General features: G+C 37.0%; 1 protein-coding gene across 2 annotated transcripts in view; it reads left to right on the forward strand.

Annotated features, from left to right (window-relative positions):
- The first annotated feature begins 3,530 nt into the window (after positions 1–3,530).
- LOC129063532 (B-cell receptor-associated protein 29) overlaps positions 3,531–21,338 on the forward strand; it is a 51,109-nt gene continuing 33,301 nt past the window's right edge. Inside the window, exons 1-5 of one of the 2 annotated variants that reach the window (XM_054564653.1) lie at positions 3,531–3,623; positions 4,073–4,180; positions 7,431–7,531; positions 12,907–13,057; positions 19,234–19,369. In XM_054564653.1, coding sequence (XP_054420628.1) covers positions 4,089–4,180; positions 7,431–7,531; positions 12,907–13,057; positions 19,234–19,369 — 480 coding nt within the window. In that variant the 5' untranslated portion in view covers positions 3,531–3,623; positions 4,073–4,088. Of the gene's footprint in view, positions 3,624–3,651; positions 3,974–4,072; positions 4,181–7,430; positions 7,532–12,906; positions 13,058–19,233; positions 19,370–21,338 lie in introns of those variants that run through there. The other variant, XM_054564654.1, reaches the window with a different exon arrangement.

Raw genomic sequence — 21,338 nt, forward strand, 5'->3', positions numbered from 1 at the left:
ATACTAAAAATATGACTCATACAGTATTTGTAAGTTAACATGAAGTATTGTTATCAAACAGTACTTGGGGTTCTGCTGCCTGCCACTGCCCTCTAGGCAGAAGCTCCAGAGGCAAAAGTTTGGTGATACAGGAAAGGACTTCTACCTCAGAGCCTGCTCCCTCTAGAATACCTGAAGAATAACCCTGCCAGCCTCTGCCAGGCCAGCCTGATCCTAGGCTGTGCCTGGAGGTTTCTTCCTACACAAAATACCTTCCTTTGGGAAATGCAGGCAGCTGCAGCACAATTACCCAGAAGTCCTCGAGGAAGAACCTCAGAGCCTGAGCCTGAGAACCAGCTCTCTTTTTATTTCCATTGGCTCTTGAGGCATTTAGCTTCTCAGCCAATCCCATCCTGGACTGCCCACAATTGTCTCAGGAAACTCCTCCATTCCCTTCCGCTTCTCCGTTGTGATCTGCATTATCTTAATCAGATCTCTGTATAAGTAAGTTATTAATGAAAAAAAGTGCAGAAAAGTGACAGAACAATGCCAACCTCTGTAAAACGAAAAAAACAAGACATTCTGTATAAAGTTGCATTCAGGGCTTACGTTAAAAGTTCAAATGAGAAAATCACACTGGTACTTCCTAATTCATGAATTACACACCCCGAAGTACTTGTTTTAAATTGTATGTAACTGAATTTAATTAGATATGTTTTCTCTAAGACTAAGTTTCCATGAAACTTTAAATGACCTTAAACTTGTTATATTTCAAGCGTTCCATATCAGCAGTTTTCAGCCAGTGTGCCACTTCACACTGGTGTGCTGCAAGTATTTTTAAAATATGCAATACCTGACTGTTTAGTCAGGGACACCTCTTTTCCATTAGATTGTCAAAAAAAAAAAAAAAACCAATAGACAATAGCTGTCTGGTGTGAATGAAATTATACCTATTTTTTTTGTCAGGTCAGCAAAATTGTTTTTGGTGTGCCACAGAATATATGATATGAAATGACAAAAGGTTGAAAATGATTGGTCTAGGTATTCAGAATATTGAAAGACTAATAAAATATAACTACCTAAAATAGTATTAATTGCACTCCCCCACATTTTAAGTATAAAATATGTGAAAATGATTATATATTTGAAATATTCCAAAGAATAGTAACCAGGTTTTATTTTTAATTTATAATGTTCAGACCCTGTTTTTAGTGATGTTATTTTTATGCCTCCCAGCAGTTGATAATAATTTTAACTTTAAAGTTCCATGTTTTGGGAATGTTACTGATAGAATTTTGTTATTGGTGAATGTGATACTGCAAGAATATCTCAGGTAAAATAAAAGTTCCATAATCAAGGTATTGGTGTACATTACTAACATGAAAACTGTTAAAAAGGAGGCAGTATCTAAAACTTCTTAATTCAAGAGTTTGGGAATATTACATGAATCAATTTTAACATAAGCACTGTGTTGTCATTTTTTTCTTAGGTGCATTCTCCTTTCATTTTTCAGTTTACTGTATTTTTTTTTTAAATCCTCATCCAAGAATATACTTACTGATTCGGGAATGGAATCCGAGACAGTCCAACCAACTGAGCCACATGGGGCCAGGGCTCAATTACTGTATTTTTAAAGATAACTGGCTTTTTCATTTGCTGGGAGTAGCATTGTCACAAGCATATATTCATGATAAGAGTATTTTCTGTAAGTCAGCAGAGCAACTGCTCTGCTAGCTGCCTGCTGAGCAGACCAGCACCAAGGAATAGACACAAGTCACACACAGTAACTATGCTGTTTACTCAGCTTTTATTGAATGCAGGTTCACTCAAAGTAGAACATCCACATACATGAATATCCTACTCACACTCTAACAATCTAAGAGAAATATCACACATGCGCACACACACGACACCCCCCGCCCCCAACCCCCAATCAATGGAGGAAAATGAACCTGAGTCCCAGAGTCAGTCTGCAGGTCTGGAAGACAGCATGGTGGGCAAGGGAGTTGTCATCCTCTTGTAAGGAATGATCTTGATCTCCAGAGCCAGGTGGGCACCAGGGCAGACAAAGTCCTCAGTCCAGCAGGACAGAGCTTCTAGTGGCTGATGCCAAGGGAGACCAGCATGCCATGGAACAGCACTCTGGTGTGTGGATCTCGGCTGTCTCCAGTGGTCTGGAACCTGCCTCAGTGGTGTATTCCACCTTTCTGAATCTTCAGAAATGTCTTGGCAACCCCGCCACCCCTGGTTCTAAGTGGAGAATTTGACCAGGAGCCTGTTGGTGGTACATGGCTGTTCTGCTTGACACCCCCTGCTGGCAAGTGTGGAATTTCCCAGGTCCCGCTCTCCAGACATGGCTATTTTGAATACATGGGCAGATATCTTAGGTGTGTCTCCTTCCCAGATGTGTCTGCTCTGACTTAGGTAGTTTCCCTCTTGAACCAAAATGTCATGGCTGACTAACAGCCATTTTGGTTGACATGAATGACTCCACTTTGTTTTATATACTTTATATTATCTTGATTGGACCAATGCCATTTTATTTTTCCTGCTCTCCACAAGTATACAAGCATATAGGGAGCCATCAGCAAAACTTAGTCATCTTTGTAAGTTAACTCTGAGATAAATTATACTAATGTTGTGACAAAAAAACAATTCGATTAAGGTGAACAGCCTTCCAAAGGTACCAGTGTGGAAGGGCAAGGAGTTCTAAACGTGTTTGATTTTTAAAAAAAAAAACTTCCTTATTATTAATATATGTTCTCTTTTTTTTATATGATCAAGTATATTTAAGATAAGAAAAAGCACTGACTTAAAATGTTTTGATATTGTATAATTATGTCTTTTTCATCTTTTGTTTAGTGTTCCCAAAATAATTGTTTCCAGGAACATACATTCGTTTGCATTCTTAATGTCAAGGTTGAAATAATACACATTTAATAATTTGAATGTATTCACACAATTTGAAAACCTGGAAAATAGTCATTGAAAGAAAATACCCATATCCACAGTTTCCCTTTCCTATCAGTCCCCAAATATCACCCTTAAGTTTATGGCCTCTTTCCAGCCCATCGAAGAGTGCAAAAAATAAAAAACAAAAACCAGTATGTTTTCACTGTACATGTTCTACAGTCTTCAGAAGAACAAAATGCTGCACAACTACCCAATCCTGGCCCTTCTTTTTAACTATAGATTATTTCCGGACAGTGAAACCAGTCCTATCATTAACCTAGACCGAAATAGGAAAGGAGTGCGTTTCAAAAATGTTCCCGGAATTTACCTTATCCAGACCTCTTGTCCCTGCCTAACTGGTTGTCCGTGGACCCCACGCTGCTTTATCAGAAAAGGTCTATTAACCACGCCTCCTACCCAAACCACACAGTATTAGAAATTTGAAGTCGGCTCTCATGAAGTTGCACTTGCGAGCCCTACGCATCTTCCACCAATTAGAAAGCAATTATTGCTAATCCTATTCGCGCAGCCCGCGACCTCGGCGGGGACCAGCACCTTGGGCCTGAGGAGGAAGCCGGCTCGGCTGCGGGTGGGGGTGGGGCACGCTTCCCTCCTGCCCCGCCGAGGCGTCTGACGTCTCGCGCTTCGGCGGCCACCGAGCAGCGCGGGGAGCCAGGTCGGCCGCAGGCGGGGTAAGGCCGGGCGCTGTCCCCGGGGGCCGCAGTCCTCCAGGCGGCTGGGGGCCGCGGGGTGGCGGCGCTCTCCGCGGTTGGGCCTACTCTCGACCCATCGATCAAGGGCAAGGCGTTCGCTGAGCGCCAGGGTCTCAGGCGCGGACGATAGTGGAGGCTGGCGTTACGCGAAAGTCGCAGCGAAGCTGGCGGAAAAACACCGTGTCGTTGCAGGCCGCCTAGCACGCTGCTCCGGCCTCGCCGGGGAGGTGGAGACGCCAGCCTCCCGACCCGCCCGTAACCCCTTCCCTTTCCCTCTTCTGTCCTCGCTTTCCTGCCCTTCCGGGCCGCGCGCCTTCAGTTAGAGGAAGGTCGGACTCTAAACCCCTGATAAAAACAATGGCGTCCCGGGAGTCATAACCAATTTTGTTTGAACGGCAACAAAGTAAAACAAGTGTTTCTCTATTTAGGTGTGAAGAGAAAAAAATGACACTCCAATGGGCGGCAGTTGCAACCTTTCTCTATGCTGAAATAGGACTCATTTTAATCTTCTGTCTACCTTTTATTACTCCTCAGAGGTAGGAAAACTCCAAATTGTTACAATAATAAATATAGGACCAACAGCACCTTTAGGTTGTTTAGTGTGATACGGAAAAAGTTTTCTTAAAGTTTGAAAGTTTTGAGTGCTGATTATATAAAAGGTGCACTTATATGAGGATATTATATAAACATATCCTCATATACATGAGAAAATATGGTTTATATATATTATTTAAAATGTACTGTGTGTATCTCCATCTTTTTATCTTTTATATGTGTATCATCATAATCTTTAAAGAAGAGCCTTCAGTCTTTTCTATTTGTCTATTCTTTTTTCACATAGCCCCCTGGCTAGGCACATGCTCAGAGGTCAAAGGTCAGACTACCTGGGTTTATATCCTAACTCTGCATTTTACTGTGAGACTGTCTGCAAGTTATTAAAAAATAAAGTCACTAACAAATTTAGGTAATATATAATGACGATATTAAAATATCGCTTTTTATAAAACTTTTTTGTTAAATTTACAAATAAATTAACTTTCCCCCTCCTTTCTAAAATCAAAAGAGCGAGTCCTTTGTTTCTGTTAATTGCAGGTAAAAGGTTATGCTTTTAACGCCTGCTTTGTCATCACGTTTTACCTTCGTTTTACCTTTGTTTTATTGCCCTGAATTGGAACAGTGAACTAAGTGAAAGTGGGTGGATAAATGATGTTTACAGGACAGCATGGGTGCAGAAATGTTTCACTGGGGAAGTGAAATGACAATTTAGAAACTTAAGCCAATAAATGATTCTTAGTTTTGGCCAATCTAAACAAGAAATAGTTTCATTAATGTTTAATGTTATTTTTACTACTCTTCCCCCACATACAGAATTAATGAATATATGTTAAAAGTGCTGATTATGAAATGTATCAGAACCATACATTATTATTAGTTCCTTAGGTCCTTAAGTATTAAGTATTTTAATTGAAACAGTGGCTCACTTTACCCCTGTGATAATCCACTTATTGGGAGTTCAGTTTTAGGTCTAGAAAATCTTGGTATGAATGGTGAAATACACTTATAATAAAAATGTTACATGACTTTTGTTCATACTCATGGCATGAAAGAAAATCTTGCGTAAATGAAATCTTAGAGATAACCCACTGAAGTTTAGTAGGAGCCCATAAATAAAAGAGACACAAAAGTTTTTACCTTGGCTCAAGGTTCAGGGAGTCTTTCACAACTCTCAACTTGCTTCTTACCTAGCTGGATTTCTATTCCTGTCTTTGTCAGTGATACCATCATTTTTTTTCTTCCTTGCTAAAGACAAAAAAAAAAAAAAAAAAAAAAAGAATCATACTGTAGGAAAGGGGCTTAGAGATAATTGTATCCAACCCACTCATTCTATAGGGAAAGTGGTCTAAGGTCATGTAGCTGATTCATGGCAGATTCCAGAAATGAATGTTGCTTTCAGATTAGTGTTCTTTCTACTCCATCACCCTACTTACCTCTCAGCACCTTGATTTGTTTTCTAATCCTCATTAACACCCTGTTTAGCTTTTTGGTAACACTTGCAAAAAAATTTTTTTGTCTCTTTACCTTTTCTCCATCAAAATGACCCATAAATTATTTTTCTTTATCAAAATAATCTATAAATTATTTTTCTTCCTGCCAAATAATATTTTCCCTACCCTGGTCAAGTAGCTATTGGATAAATGTGTCTATATTCATATTATATAAACATATCCTCATATACATGAGAAAATATGGTTTATATATTATTTAAAATGTACTGTGTGTATCTCCATCTTTTTATCTTTATATGTGTATCATCATAATCTTTAAAGAAGAGCCTTCAGTCTTTTTTATTTGTCTATTCTTTTTTCACATAGCCCCCTGGCTAGGCACATGCTCAGAGGTCAAAGGTCAGACTACCTGGGTTTATATCCTAACTCTGCATTTTACTGTGAGACTGTCTGCAAGTTATTTACTATCTCTAGTCAGTTTCCCCATTTGTAAAATGGAGGTAATACTAGTATCCACCTTCACTGTGGTTTTGGTGATTAAATTAGCTAAAACATAGAAGTGCTTAGAACGATAGTATAGTAAGGACTCAATATATGGTAGCTATTATTCCTTCCTTAAATTTAGTGTTAATATAAACTACTTGTACTCTGTAGGGGGTCTCTTTTGTGTTTCCTTTAACACTGGCCCTTGAATGTAATTTACATTTGGACCTTGATCAAGGTAGTGTCACTAGGTTCTCTTTCAAAAAATATAAAGTTTTTATAATGTAAAATCTAAATAGTGTCCTTGGAATTGGAAGCATAGAGACGAAAGAAACTACTTTATCTCATATCAATCTTCCTCTCCACATGAAATTCCAGTTATTATTTAGAGTTGTTTTCAACACTTATTAGCTAATAATTTGTCATAATCTTAAAGTAAAAAATTTTTTGAAGTTCTGTTTGAAGCTTATTTAAGTGCTTATTTCTCAGTAAATGTTCTAATGCATTTTAAATGCCCTTATGCAAAGTTTGTTACCTTTTCAGTTGTGTGATGAGTTACTTTATCAGTATTTGCCATTTATAATCCATACATTCTTACCTCTGTCTTTGTTTATATCTTTTAACTCATCCCTTATAGACTATTTATTTTCCATTTTTATTTCCTCTATGTTCAAATCTTGATCATGGTAACTACATAGCTATATACATGTATATGTATTTATATATTCATCATTATCTATTTAAGATTTTTGCACTTTGCTTTGTGTATGTAATCCCTCAGTGATTTTTAAAATTCATGGTAAAAGTAGAGAAACACTTTTACATGGAGTAAATGTTAAAATTGTATTACATAAAAGTAAATAGTTGAGAAGAGTTGGACCCACTACTGAAACATTGCTAATTGTTGGACCAATATTTGTTATTTCCCTGTTATTACCCTGATAAGGGAAAAGATATAAAGGGATGACTTCTATCAGCAATATAACATTTTACTATAAGAATTCCTTTTTAAGATTTTGGTCATGTATCTTGCCTTTAAGTTACTTTCCCTGTAGAATATTTAAGCTTCCAAACAAGATAATCAAATGTCAGATTATTATTAAACTTGAGAGAAGTGTTCTTTAGTTTATGAAACTGTTTTTATGAATTAACAACTTTATGATATGACATAAAAAATTAAATTTCTATAATTCTTATCATTCACTACACAATAACCAAAATGTCAATTCACTATTCAGAAAGTATTTCAAAACACTTTGATTCTTTTTATACCTAATTTAATTGTATTGCTTTACAGGTGGCAGAAGATTTTTTCATTTAATGTCTGGGGTAAAATTGCAACTTTTTGGAACAAGGCTTTTCTTACTATTATAGTCCTATTGATTGTTCTGTTTCTAGGTAAGTACTAGAGTAATAGATTCCTACTTTGAATAAGCTTAGTCTAGTTTTTATTTATTAATGAATTCATCGGTTTTTAATTAAGTCAATGTTGCTATTGATATGCAGTTGACTTTGTATAGGATATGGATACTGTGTAGAGCAGATATTGATATATGTATATAAATAGTTAATAGATATTACTATTATATATTCAGAAGCATAAATTTCAACAAAGTACAGTTGTACTTAACCTTTTTTAAGTTGTTTTAAGGTTTAAATAAACCAACATATAGCCTACTTTTCAGAGTTACCAGTTATACAATCCTTTGTTAACATGGTGTCCTAGGCACCAGGAGCTTAGCTGTTGGGGAGACATAGAAGGAATAGGATCATAAGGCCCTCAAAAGGACTCTTAGGTACAGGTTGTAAATCTTGATTAGATTCTGGTTTAAAAACAACTACAACACAAATGTTTGGGGACTACTGAAAAAAATTGAATATGGACTGATTGTTAGATAATATTAGGGATATTTTTGTTAACCTTAGTTGTGATAACAGTGTTGTTACATAGCATAAGTCAGCAACCTATAGCCTGCAAATCGAATGCCAATTTTGGAAATTAAAGTTTTAGTGATGCAAAACCACACCTGTTTGTTTATGTATCATCTATGCATGTTTCCACGGACAACTGCAGAGTAGAGTAGTTGCAGCAGACACACCATATGACCAAGAGCGTTCACTATCTGCCCACTTACAGAGAAAGTTTACCAACATCTGTTATATAGGAATATGTCCTTATTCTTAGGAGCTGTATGCTAACATATTACAAGTATCATGATATTTTTAACTGACTTTCAAATGGTTAAAAAATGAAGACAGATAAAGCAAATACAGGGAAAAGTTATCAATTATTGAATCTAGGTAGTGGAAATATGGGTGTTTATTATACTAGTTTTCAGCATGTTTGAAATTTTTATGATAATGAGTATCTTAGCTATTAGAATTAAACCCTTAAGGTTCCTGTCAAACCAGAAATTCCATGAGTCTAAATAATTATGTTTTTTAAAAGAAGTAGCTGAGCTTAGAGAATTAAGTAACTTGCCTGATCACCCAGCTACTTCTTTGCACTTCAGCTTTTAACACATATTGCAGAATATGTTTTACTTCAGAATTCCCTAAGCATTGTTGTGTTGTAGGTTAAGTTTTACAAGGGCCAGCCTGGAACCATGTGTGCCACTATTTTGTGAGAAAATGTTTCCCATGTTCCATAACACCAACCTCTGAAATGGAATCCTCTTTATAAAACTGGGACCAACTGCTGTGAGAGGGTGTGAGTAGGTAATTGTATCAGGGTGTGAATAGGTTTCTGCCTCATCCAAAAATGTCAATATTTGTCTCCTGGTACATTATTGTTAATGTTATCGATTTAATCTCCAGCCATATAAGTAATAACACTAAATGAGTAAAGAATAAGGCAAGCAGGTCCCACTTTGCCACCAGCTAACAAAATGAGTTTTGGAGTGGCATTTCCTCTGAGTTTGGTTTACCTATTGGCAAAGTTAAAGGAGAGAAGATCATTTCTGCAGCTTTCACTAGCTCTAAAGTGTTTTGAGATCTAACTCTAAAATTATCACAAGAATTTCTACCAAAAACTGCCACATACCCCAACCATATAAGGAAGGAGAACTTTAGTTGTGGTTCTTTTGGTTACATCTATCAGAAACAAACTTGAACTCACTTGAGCAAGAAGGAGGAATTTATAATAAAATGTGGGATTGTTTCAGAACAGCTCAGGGAAGGAAGTAAACCAAATTCCAGGAGAAACTAATAGTCACCAAAGTGCCCTTTTTGTGTCCCTGCATTTCTCCCTGGGTCTACTTCATTCTTCCTCATCTCCATGGACTCTCACTCCATTCCCAAAGCAGAAAATGGCCACCACACAGCCATCAAATGCTAATCACTCCAGCCATATGCAAGGATTAATTAGCTGATTGTGAATCCCAATTCACATTCTAAGGGAAAAAATCAGACCATCTAGCACCGGCTGTGCAGCTCTTGTTTAGTAAGCTGTGCCAGAGTTCATGACTGCCAGCTGTAAACTAAATCTGCGCGCGGAGGGCATAATTCCCAGAGCGCAGGGAAGTCATGGATGGTTAATGCAGGAACTTTAATGGTTGATGGGTAAAGGCAGGCAGATAGGGACTTAACTTTTTAAGCCTCAGTGTTTACATTTCAGAATGGGGTAGTAACATTTACTTCACTGAGGTATAGAAAGGTTTCGCCTTGATAAATTTTTAAACTAATAAAATTTTTAAAGACAAATGAAAAGATAGCTTGTGTTAGATTAATCCTCCCATGATAACAATTATGAACCCTGGACAAAATAAGAATAAAAAGTGTTCGAAGACTTAGGAGAGCAACCAAAAGTAGATGGAAATTAGAGGGAAGTCAAACCTTGAAAACAGGGAATCACAATGAGTGTGATCAAATTTACATAGCTTTTCCTCTAAGGACAATTCTCAGCCCATGTGGCATGGTCAGATAGACCTTAAAGCAGAAAGCCACAGTCTTACTGACTTAAAGGTGTCAAAGTTCAGAGAGGCTGGAAATTAAAAGGAAACATCCAAAGAAAGAGAAAGCCTCAGAAAGTGAACTCCAGAATCTGCATATAAATTCACCTCAAATCCTTGGTTGAATCTTGAACCCTAGATCTACAGGGGAGATTAAAAGGAGTTCTGTGGAAAGTAGCAGCTAGAAAGCTAAAAGAACTAAGCAGATTTAGATGCTGCCCACCAAGAAGAAGCAGTTTAGAGTCTCAAGCCCAATCAGGTTTGAGGGCCATGGTAAAGACCTTGAACCTTTCTACTAAAATCACAGAATATTGCTTCTTAGGAATAGAGAAATTATTGTGTCCCAGGAATTGGGAGTTTAACTAAAATTACAATAAAAGCAGACTAACCTTAAAAAGTCAAAAAATCAAGTCTCCCCAAACACCTATAGACACTATATTCTGTTCACCAAGATACACTATATTCTGGCCCATAAAAATAAGTCTCAATAAATTACAAAAGAATTGAAATCATGCAAAGTATGTAAAAGAGAATTCAATAACATCTGAAACAACCCCAAATGTTTAGAAATTAGATAAGACACTTGTCGATAATGCATGGGTCATAGAAGTACTCAAAGGCAAAAGAGAAAATATTTTTTAACTGAATAATAATGAAAATACAAGGTACAAAAATGTGTAAGATAAACAAGCAATAAAGAGCTGTTTAGAGGAGATTCATAACCTTGAATGTTTATTAGAAAAAAAATAAAGGGTTAAAATCAGTGATTTTTCTTTCTACCTTAAGAATATTCACTCATGTTTTTTTTTTAAAGGTTAGCCATAAAAATTATAGGATCATCTCAATAGATGCTGAAAAAGCATTTGAAAATATTCAACATCCATTTATGATAAAAACTAAACAAAGTTTATATAGAGGAAATGTACCTCAACATGATAAAAGCCATATATGACAAGCTCCCAATTAATATCATATTCAACAATGAAAAGCTGAAAGCTTTTCCTCTAAGATCAGAGACCGGACAAGGATATACGTTCTTACCATTTTTATTCAACATAGTATTAGAAGTCCTAGCCAGAGCAGTTAAGCTAAAAAAAGAAATGAAAGGCACCCAAATTAGAAAGGAAGAAGTAAAACTGTCACTATTGCAGATGACATAATAATAGAAATCTGTACCTATATTGACATAAAAAACCCTAAAGACTTCATAGAAAAAACATTAGAATTAATCAATGAATTCAGAAAAATTGGAGGATACAACATCAATATACAGAAACTTCCATTTCTATATGCTAATAATGAACTATCAGAGAAATTAAGAAAACCTCATTTATAATTGTATCAAAAAGAATATAATACCTAGGAATAAATTTATCCAAAAAGGTGAAAAACCTGTACACTGAAAATTCTATGACATTAATGAAAGAAACTGCATAATGGGAAAAATATCCTATGCTCATAGATTGGAAAATTAATATTGTTAAAATGTTTATGCTACCCAAGGTAACCCGCAGATTCAGTATAATCCCTATCAAAATTCCAATGACGTTTTTTACAGAAATAGAACAAACAAGCCTGAAATTTGTATCAAACTCCAAAAGACCCCAAATAACCAAAGCAATCTTGAGAAAGAACAAAGTTGGAGGCATCATGCTCCTGGTTTCAAACTACATTACAAAGTTATATCAAAACAGTATGGTATTTGGAGGAATGGGTGAAGAGGGGAGGGGATTAATAAGTACAAACAGGTAGTTACAGAATACCCGTGGGGATGTATAATACAGTGTAGGAAATGGAGTAGCCAAAGAACATATGCATGACCCATGGACATAAACAATGGTGTGAGTATTGCCTAAGGGAATAGGGGATGCTGGGTGGAAAGGGGAAAAGGGGAGAAAATTGGGACAACTGTAATAACATAATAAAATATAACTTAAAAAATATATAAATAGTATGGTATTGGCATGAAAACACACATAGATCAATAGAGCAGAATAGAGAGCCCAGAAATAAATCCACACATATTCAATTAATTTTTGACAAAAGAGCCAAGAATATACAATGGAGAAAGGCCAGTCTCTTCAATAAATGATGTTGGGAAAACTTGACTACTGTCTTACACAATACAAAAATCAATGCACACCTGGAACTAATACAAAATAATATTGAATATAAACTCTAACTGAAAAATAAAAGTTAAAAAATTTACTCAAAATGGATGAAAGACTTGAATCTAAGACCTGAAGCCACAAAACTCCTGGAAGAAAACATAGGTGGTAAGGATCTTGGCAATAATTGTTTTGGATTTGACACCAAAAGCAAAGGCAATGAAAGCAAAAATCAACAAGTCGGACTATATCAAACTAAAAAGCCTCTGCACAGCAAAGGAAACCATCAACAAAATGACAGGTAAAATAAAATGCTAGTATAGTAATAGAAATAGGATAGTCTCACAGAATTGATTGTATGGGATATGGCCTGTATGTTATTGGTAATAGATTAAAACTTAGTCAACCTATTAGGGATATAGAAAGAATAAAGGATAATAGTTTGCAGTATAGCTAGAGATGAGATAGTGAATGAGGGTGAGTCTTAGATGAATAGTAAAAACAAAAATGCTGTTGCATTCAAAATTTACCAGTAGTATACGTATACAGATCATCTGTTTTGAGCATGGTACCCTCCCAAGTATTTAGAGGAAAAGTCCCTATCTAAAGTCCTTTATTTTAAAGTTAGATCAGTTATTCTAAAACTGCTTTCCATTTTAATAATAATTTTATATTCTTAGAAGCTAAAGGTAATGTTTTCTCCTTTCTCTAATAGATGCTGTGAGAGAAGTAAGGAAATATTCTTCTGTTACTGCCATTGAAAAGAGCTTACCCAGCAGACCTGGTGCCCATGAACATACACAGATGAAACTTTTTAGGTCTCAAAGAAACCTTTACATTTCTGGATTTTCATTATTTTTTTGGCTGTAAGTAAAAAACACACAGTCGGTTTGAAAACGATTGTTTCTCATTTTTTTAACCTACACTTTAGATTTTTCTATAATACTAAATATACTAAAATCTTCATAGAAAAACTCGGACTATTTTCCCAAATAACAAGCAATAGTTAGGGATTGTGGGTTTGAAAGGTTAATAAGCCCTGCATGATCTGGCCCCTGCTTCTATCTGGAGCCTTGTTTCATTCTGTTCTCTGACATGCATACCACATTCCTACTCCACTATTCATTCATTCATTCTTTTAAAAGATATTTATTGATTTTAGACAGGGGAAGTAGGGGAGAGAGAAAAAACATCAATTTCTTGCACTTACTTAATCATTCATTGATTGATTCTAGTATGTGCCCTGACTGGGTATCAGACACACAACCTTGGCATATTGGGATGATACTCTAACCAATTAAGCTACCCAGCCAGGCATTCATTCATTCTTGCAACAGATATTTATTGAGTCCCTATTGGGAGCTTCGCACCTGCATTTCCTTCTGCCGGAACACTCTTTTCTCCCTCTCTGGCTGACTTTTAATCATTCAGTCTCTTTCTCAGGCAAACCTTCTGTGACAATCATTCCCCTCAAAGTACATATGACTCCTCTTGTACTCTCCCATTGAATGTATACATGCCATATTTTGTCATGTATAATGCACTCCTGTGTATAGTGCACACCCATGTTTTTGGGCCAAACTTTCAGGACAAAAATCTTTTGTTTTAATTTTTTATTTCAATTCTTTATTTGTTTATATTTAGATACTTATTTTTTGTATTATAAAGGAATTTTAGCATTTATTTTTTAACATATTATGGCACAAGAAATTCTAGGTAACAAAAAATTATAAAACCCAAGAACAAATACAAGGTATTTCAGGTACTACCCATGTATAATGCACATCCTTACCTTTCCCTCAAAAATTTGGGCAAAAAAGTGTACATTATACACAACAAAATATGGTACTTTCTTTTGAGTATCATTCATAATTATAATTAAATACTGTTTTAATTCTTGCCTCTCGAACTAGAACCTAAACTCTTTGAGAATGGAGACTTTGTCTTCTTTCTTGCTGTGTCCCCAGTGCCTAAAACAATACTTAACACTTAGCAGCTCCTGAAGAAATGTCTGTTGAATGAGTAATTGATGATACTAAGTACTACTTCTAACAATGGAAGTTGCCCATAAACAATGTGTATGATCAGTTTGTGGGCTTGACTAGCCTCATACAATGCTCTTTAAATAGCAAAATTTGACCTGAGTTAGAAAAAGCCTTCTCTTATTGGCCCTGCCACACTGTCTGAAATTCTTTTTCTGCTCCCCTTGTCTGGAGGCAGCTACAATGACAATAATTAAATTAATATAACAAAGACTTCCAGTCAACATGGAAGCATAGGTAGATACACTTTGCCTTCTAACACAACCAAAAGAAGGAAAACAAAAAATTTTAAAAACCAGACTGCCAGAAAATTGAACTGTATAGAATTCTGACAACCAAGCAGTTAAAGAAGAAACATTCATCCAGTCTGGTAGGAGGGGTGGAAACAGGCAACAGGAGCAGAGAGGACACTCAACGAGGCAGCAGCTGGTGGACCAAGCAGTACCACATTTGCGTGTGGATAACCAGGAGAAACAACTGGAGAGCAAGACAGACTGCATAATCCAGGATTCCAGTGTGGGAAAAGAAAGCCTCAAGATCTCTGGCTGTAAAAATCTGTGGGCAGTGCAGCAGTGGGAGAAACTCCCAGCCTCAAGGAGAGATTATTGGAGAGACCCACAGGGTCCTAGAATGTACACAGACCCACCCACCTGGGGATCAGCACAGAGGGGCCCAATTTGCTTGTGGGTAGTGAGGGAAGGGACTGAAACCTTGCTGAGAGCCAAGTAAGCACCATTGTTCCCTCTTGGACCCCTCCCCCATGTACAGTGCCACAACTCAGAGAAGTGGGTTGCCCCGCCCTGGCAAATAACTAAGCCTCTGCCCCTTAAATGTAACAGGTGCACCAAGACAAAGAAATATGGCCCAAATGAAAAAACAGATCAAAGTTCCAAAAATAGAACTAAGCAATGAACAGGTAGCCAACCTATCAGGTGCACAGTTCAAAACACTGGTAATAGGATGCTCACAGAAATGGTTGATCATGGTCGCAAAATGGAGGAAAAAGTGAAGGCTATGCAAAGTGAAATAAAGAAAAATATATAGGGAACCAACAATAAAGGGAAAGAAACTGGGACTCAAATCAACAATTTGGAGCAGAAGGAAGAGATAAACATTTAACGAGGACAGAATGAATAAACAAGAATTCAAAACAATGAGGAGCGGCTTAAAAACTTCTGGGACAACTTTAAATGTTCCAACATCCGAATCATGGGAGTGCCATGGGAGAAGAGGAAGAGCAAGAAATTGAAAACTTACTTGAAAAAATCATGAAGGAGAACTCCCCCAATTTGGATGAGGAAATAGAATTCCAGGAGATCCAGGACCTCAGAGAGTCCCAAAGAAGTTGGACCCAAGGAAGCACCCACCAAGGCACATCATAATTATATTACTCAAGATTAAAAGATAAGGAGAGAATCTTAAAAGCAAGAGAGAAGGAGTTACCTACAAAGGAGTTCCCATCAGACCATCAGCTGATTTCTCAAAAGAAACCTTGCAGGCAAGAAGGGGATGGAAAGAAGTATTCAAAGTCATGAAAGACAAGGACCTGCATCCAAGATTAATTACTCTATCCAGCTTAGCTATCATTTAGAAGGGCAGATAAAGTGCTTCCCAGATAAGGTAAAGCCCTTATTATATGAAATGTTAAAGGGACTCTAAGAAAAAGAAGATTAACAACTATGAACAATAAAATGACAACAAACACAACTATCAACAACTGAACCTAAAACAAAAACAAACTAAGGAAACAACTAGAACAGGCACAGAATCACAGACAGGGAGATCACATGAAGGGTTATCAGAGGGGAGTAGGAATAGGGAGAATTGGGGAAAAGGTACAGGGAATAAGAAGGATAAATTGTAGGTACAAAATAGACAGGGAAAGGTTAAGAATAGTACATGAAATGGAGAAGCCAAAGAACTTATATGTATGATCCATGGACATGAACTAAGGGTGGGGGCACAAGGCAGAGGGGAATAAAGAGGAGAGTAAAAATGGGACAACTGTAATAGCATAATAAATAAAATATAATTTTAAAAAAGAATCTTTGTTAGAAGACTAGCAGTTGAAATACAAGTTCAGTGGTATTTAATTATTTTTTTTCTGTGTAAAAAAGGTTTTTTTAATTTTAATTTTTTTTACTATTATGTATATTATTATGTTAATACAGTTGTCCCAATTTTCGCCCTTTTCCCCCTGCCACCTAGCACCCCCCTACTCCCTCAGGCAATCCCCACACCATTGTTCATGTCCGTGGCTCATGCTTATAAGTTCTTTGGCTACTCCATTTCCTACACTGTACTTTACATCAACTTGGCTATTCTGTAACTACCTATTTGTACTTCTTAATCCCTTCACCTCTTTACCCATTCTACAACCCCCTCCCATCTGGCAACCATCAAAATGTTTTGTGTATCCATGATTCTGTCTCTGTACTTCTTGTTTGCTTAGTTTGGTTTTTAAATTGAATTGTTGATATGTATTTATTGCCATTTTATTGTTCATAGTTTTGATCTTATTTTTTTTAATTTTCTTTTTTTAATTTTTTAAATTTTTTAAAATTAATTTATTTTTCCAAATACATTTGTCTCTGTGTTCCCCCCACCACTTTTCCCTGCCGCCTTCCCCACTTCTTTTTCTTAAATAAGTCCCATTAACATTTCATATGATAATGGTTTGGTGATGATGAGCTCCTTTAGTTTTTTTCATTTCTGGGAAGCTGTTTATCTACCCTTAGATTCTAAACAATATCTTTGCTGGGTAGAGCAATCTTGGCTGTAGGTCCTTGCTTCTCATGACTTTGAATATTTCTTGCCAGTCCCTTCTAGCCTGCAAAGTTTTTTTTGAGAAATCAGCTGACAGTGATATGGAAACTCCCCTGTAAGTAACAAACTGCTTTTCTCTTTCTGCTTTTAAGATTATCTCTTTATCTTTAACCTTTGGCAATTTAATTATGATGTGCCTTGAAGTATGCATCTTGCATCCATCTTGATTGGGATTCTCTGTGCTTCCTGGACTTGCATGCCTATTTCCTTCACAAAGTTAGGGAAGTTTTCTTTCATTTTTCAAATAGATTTCCAATTTCTTGCACTTTCTCTTCTCCTCTGGCATCCCTGTGATGCGAATGTTGGAAAGCTTGAAGTTATCCCAGAGGCTGCTTACACTATCCTCAACTTTTTGTATTCTTTTTTCTTATTCTTGTTCTGATTGTTTGTATTTTTCTTCCTTATGTTCCAAATCATTGATTTGATTCTCGGCTTCATTCACTCTACTATTGTTTCTCTGTAAATTGTTCTTTATTTAAATTGGTGTATCATTCATTTCTGACTGGATCTTTTTTATGCTGTTGAGGTCCTCACTTAGTTCCTTGAGCATCCTTATAACCAGTGTTTTGAACTCTGCATCTGATAGATTGCTTATCTCTCTTTTGTTTAGTTCTTTTTCTGGAGTTTTGATCTGTTCTTTCATTTGGGCCATGTTTCTTTGTCTCCTCATTTTGGCAGCCTCCCTGTGTTTATTTCTATGAAATAGGTAGAACTGTTATGACTCCCTTTCTTGGTAGTGTGGCCTAATGTAGTAGGTGTCCTGTAGCATCCAGTGGCATTGTTTCCCCTCTCTCCCAAGCTTGGTGCTCAGAGTGTGCCATTCATGTGGGTTGAGTGCACCCTTCCCTTGTAGTTGAGCCTTCATTGCTGTTGGCAGATGAATGGGAGGGATTTTCCTAGGCCCATCAGCTGCAAAGACTGGCTGTCACCACTGACCACCAACCTCTGCTCTCCATTGTGGATCAGCTGTGCAGGGGCAGGGTGATGATGCTCCAGCATGGTCTGTAGCTGTCCCTTGGGTGCACAGGCCCTAAAATTTCCTGGGTGGTGCAGGTGGGTCAGCCACCACCTTGTTTTGCCTGGGGATACCCTGCCTGAGCTATAAAACAAAAGGTAGCTGGTACTTGTGCTGGGCTTAGAGATTCCCAGGCAAACCCAAGCTATAAATCTAGGCTGGCTGCTGCTAGTGCTTGGCCTGGGACCACTCAGCAAGAGGTACAGGGTTTGGGGCCTGACCGAGGCCAGCTGTTGCTTGTTTGAGAGGATTTAGGAAGTTGCAAAGCATAGTCAGGATCAGTCATTCATATGGAAAAGCCACTGTTAACAGCTATAAGTTGGGTCAGACGAAACTCAGGGCATCCCCTGGGTGGGGCAAACAGTATTAGGCAGGTTGACAGAGTCTCAGATATGGCACCCATTTAGTAACTCCATGGCTCTGTCGGGGAAGGGTTTGGAAAAAGGGAATGGCCTCTGCCCGCGATTCTGTCTGGGAGATAGCTGTCCCCCAGCTTTCGTCATGATGCCAGACACTACAGTTCCTCTCTCTATGCCACTGGTGCCTTTCTAGCTGCTATCCTGGTGCTGGAGGTCAGAGGCAGTGAATATAACTCTGTTTGGGTTCTTTAAGAGGAACTGCTTGGGTCTCCAGAAGCTTCTTCCACCAACTCAATCCCCCATGGTTTTTGCAGCCAGAAGTAATGGGGACTTATCTTCCTGGTACTGGAACCCTGGGCTGGGGGACCTGGTGTGGGGCTGGGACTCCTTGCCCCTAAGATATCTCTCCTGAATTTTTAGCCACCACATGTAGATGTAGGACCAGCCCATTTCGCATCTCTGCCCCTCCCACCAGTCTAGATGAAGATGGTTTCTTTAATTCCATAGTTATCAGACTTCCATTCAACTTTATTTCTGATGCTCCTGAGTGGTGGTGGTTCTATAATGTAGTTGTAATTTTGATGTGGTTGTGTGAGGAGGTGAGCTGTGTTTACCTATGCTGCCATCTTGACAAAGTCTAACAAAGATTCTAAACAAATGAGTCACAGGTGTGTTTCGACTGAAAGACTTGGATCTTTTTTTAAAAATGTGTCCTCCCGAACCATCATCTCTATCCACCACACAACGAATGTTGTTTAACAATGACTATTTATTTTAAAGTGGTTTTTTTTTTTCCTTAGAGTGTTGAGACGTCTGGTTACCCTTATTACTCAGTTGGCAAAAGAACTGTCAAACAAAGTAGTACTTAAAACTCAAGCAGAAGATACTAACGAGGCTGCCAAAAAGTTCATGAAAGAGAATGAAAAACTAAAACAGGTATTTAAATTTTCTTTTTAAAAATTTGTGTAAGTGTTGATATTCCCAAGGGATGGTATATTATTTTTCAGCATCGAAAAGAGCATTCACTTAATTTATATGCAGAAAATGATGAAAAATAACAATATTCTACAAAGCGATTATTTCAAAAGTATTTTATTATCTTTTAGATTTGTTTGTTCTGACAGTTTCCCTCCATAGTAGATTTATACCATTGGACCTTCTTTCTATGATTCAAGGAGAAAAGTGTTCTGGGAATGTGAATTTTCATTCATTCATTACCATTAATTTTACTTTATAACCTAAGGCAGGTATTTATAAGTCTCTATATTTCTTTTTTATTTATCCTCACCAGAGGATATGCTTATTGATTTTAGAGGAAGGGAAAGGAAGGGAGAAAAAGAGGGAGAGAAACATCAATGTAAGAGAAACATCTGTTGGTTGCCTCTCTTATGCACCCTGACCAGAACCAAACCTGCAACCTAGGCACGTGCCCTGACTGGAATCAAACCCTGGACATTTCCGTTTACAGTACAATGCTCGAACCAACTAAGCCACACTGGTCAGGACTAAGTCTCTATATTTCCATTTTCTTTTCAGTTAAATTATTCTTGTAAGCCTGTTTTTTTTTTAAATTTATTTCATTTTCTTTTAAATAATGGTTATGTAGGAAGCAGAGGAAAATAATTGATGTAGACTGATGGCTATATATAATATTTAAAATCTTTAATTTTGTGATGTCACTGGTAATGCTTCTTTGAGAGTCCACTGCTGAACCCTTGCCATTCAGAGAGAGTGCTTTTCCCATTAAATAAAAAGAACAAATGGAAAAGTGAAAGATACAAAATTATTTTGGGTATTTTTTTTCTTAAGTGTAAAATTTAGCACTTAGGTCTCATACTTGAGAGTGTTCAGTTCATAGTAAGCTCGATATTTTGCTAATACTGCTTTTTAATAAAAATAACCAGTGGAACCATTCGGAAGCAAAACAAATTTACTTGTGGAAAGCATTCCTAAAATAATGCAATAAGATTATTTCCCTATTATAAATTAATGAAATGCAATTTTATGTTACACCAAGTCATAATTTATGTAAAAAGTGTTGATTCCAACAGTAAAAAATTCAAATCCTTATTCAAGTCTTAAAGGCCAGATTTTTCTAAAAAGAACTATAAACACCACTTTTCATCAATTCTAAGTGAGTTCGCTATTATATAGTGCAGTATTAAGCTTTCTAAAACCTATTAAATAAGGCAAAATTGACTTCAGAAAATTCTGCTTGGTGCTGCAGTATCATGGTTACTTTATTAAAATCCCGTTTTACCTTTTTTTGATGTCTGCCTTATTTTCACTACAACAAAATGTATTTTTATAGAAACAACTCACAAATGTTTCTTAGATTGTACCCAGCATCTTTTAAGGAAACCTTTAGACAATAAACATCTGTTTATTTTTTACTTTGTTTTGTTCTGTTTTGAAAAGGCATTGATTCACAGATGTCATGTAAATTTCCCTTTGTAGTAAACATAGGTCTGGGAAATCAAGCTGTTGGTATTTCTGAATTTAAAAGCAAGCAATAAGTCATTTTTGCTTTTGTGGGAATATTTCAGCAACAGAATCAGCCTCATTTTGTACCTTAATATTTTTTGCTTCATTTTCTATCCTTTGATCTCATTTCCCAATGGTAAAACAAACCCTTCAAAGTTTTAATTAATATGATGGCTAACCTCAAAGCACACAGCCTTGTCTTTGCAGACTAACCGTGTGCCTATCTTGATTTAATATAATGTCCATCATGTCATGAGGAGGCCCTGTCCCGCAGAGTCCTCCTGGCTACCGTGGATGAAGAAATGAGTCGTTCCAGACACAATTTGTCTGCCAGGAGAAAGGGGTGGCAATTCCTTCTAGTGGAGAATGCCCCAAGCCTTTCTCTGAAATGGCTTTTATTGAGAATGATATATGCAGGGGT

This window comes from Pteronotus mesoamericanus, unplaced genomic scaffold (assembly GCF_021234165.1).
Source record: "Pteronotus mesoamericanus isolate MK-2021 breed Mesoamerican mustached bat unplaced genomic scaffold, CSHL_Meso_final scaffold_85, whole genome shotgun sequence".
NCBI classification, from domain to species: Eukaryota; Metazoa; Chordata; class Mammalia; order Chiroptera; family Mormoopidae; genus Pteronotus; species Pteronotus mesoamericanus.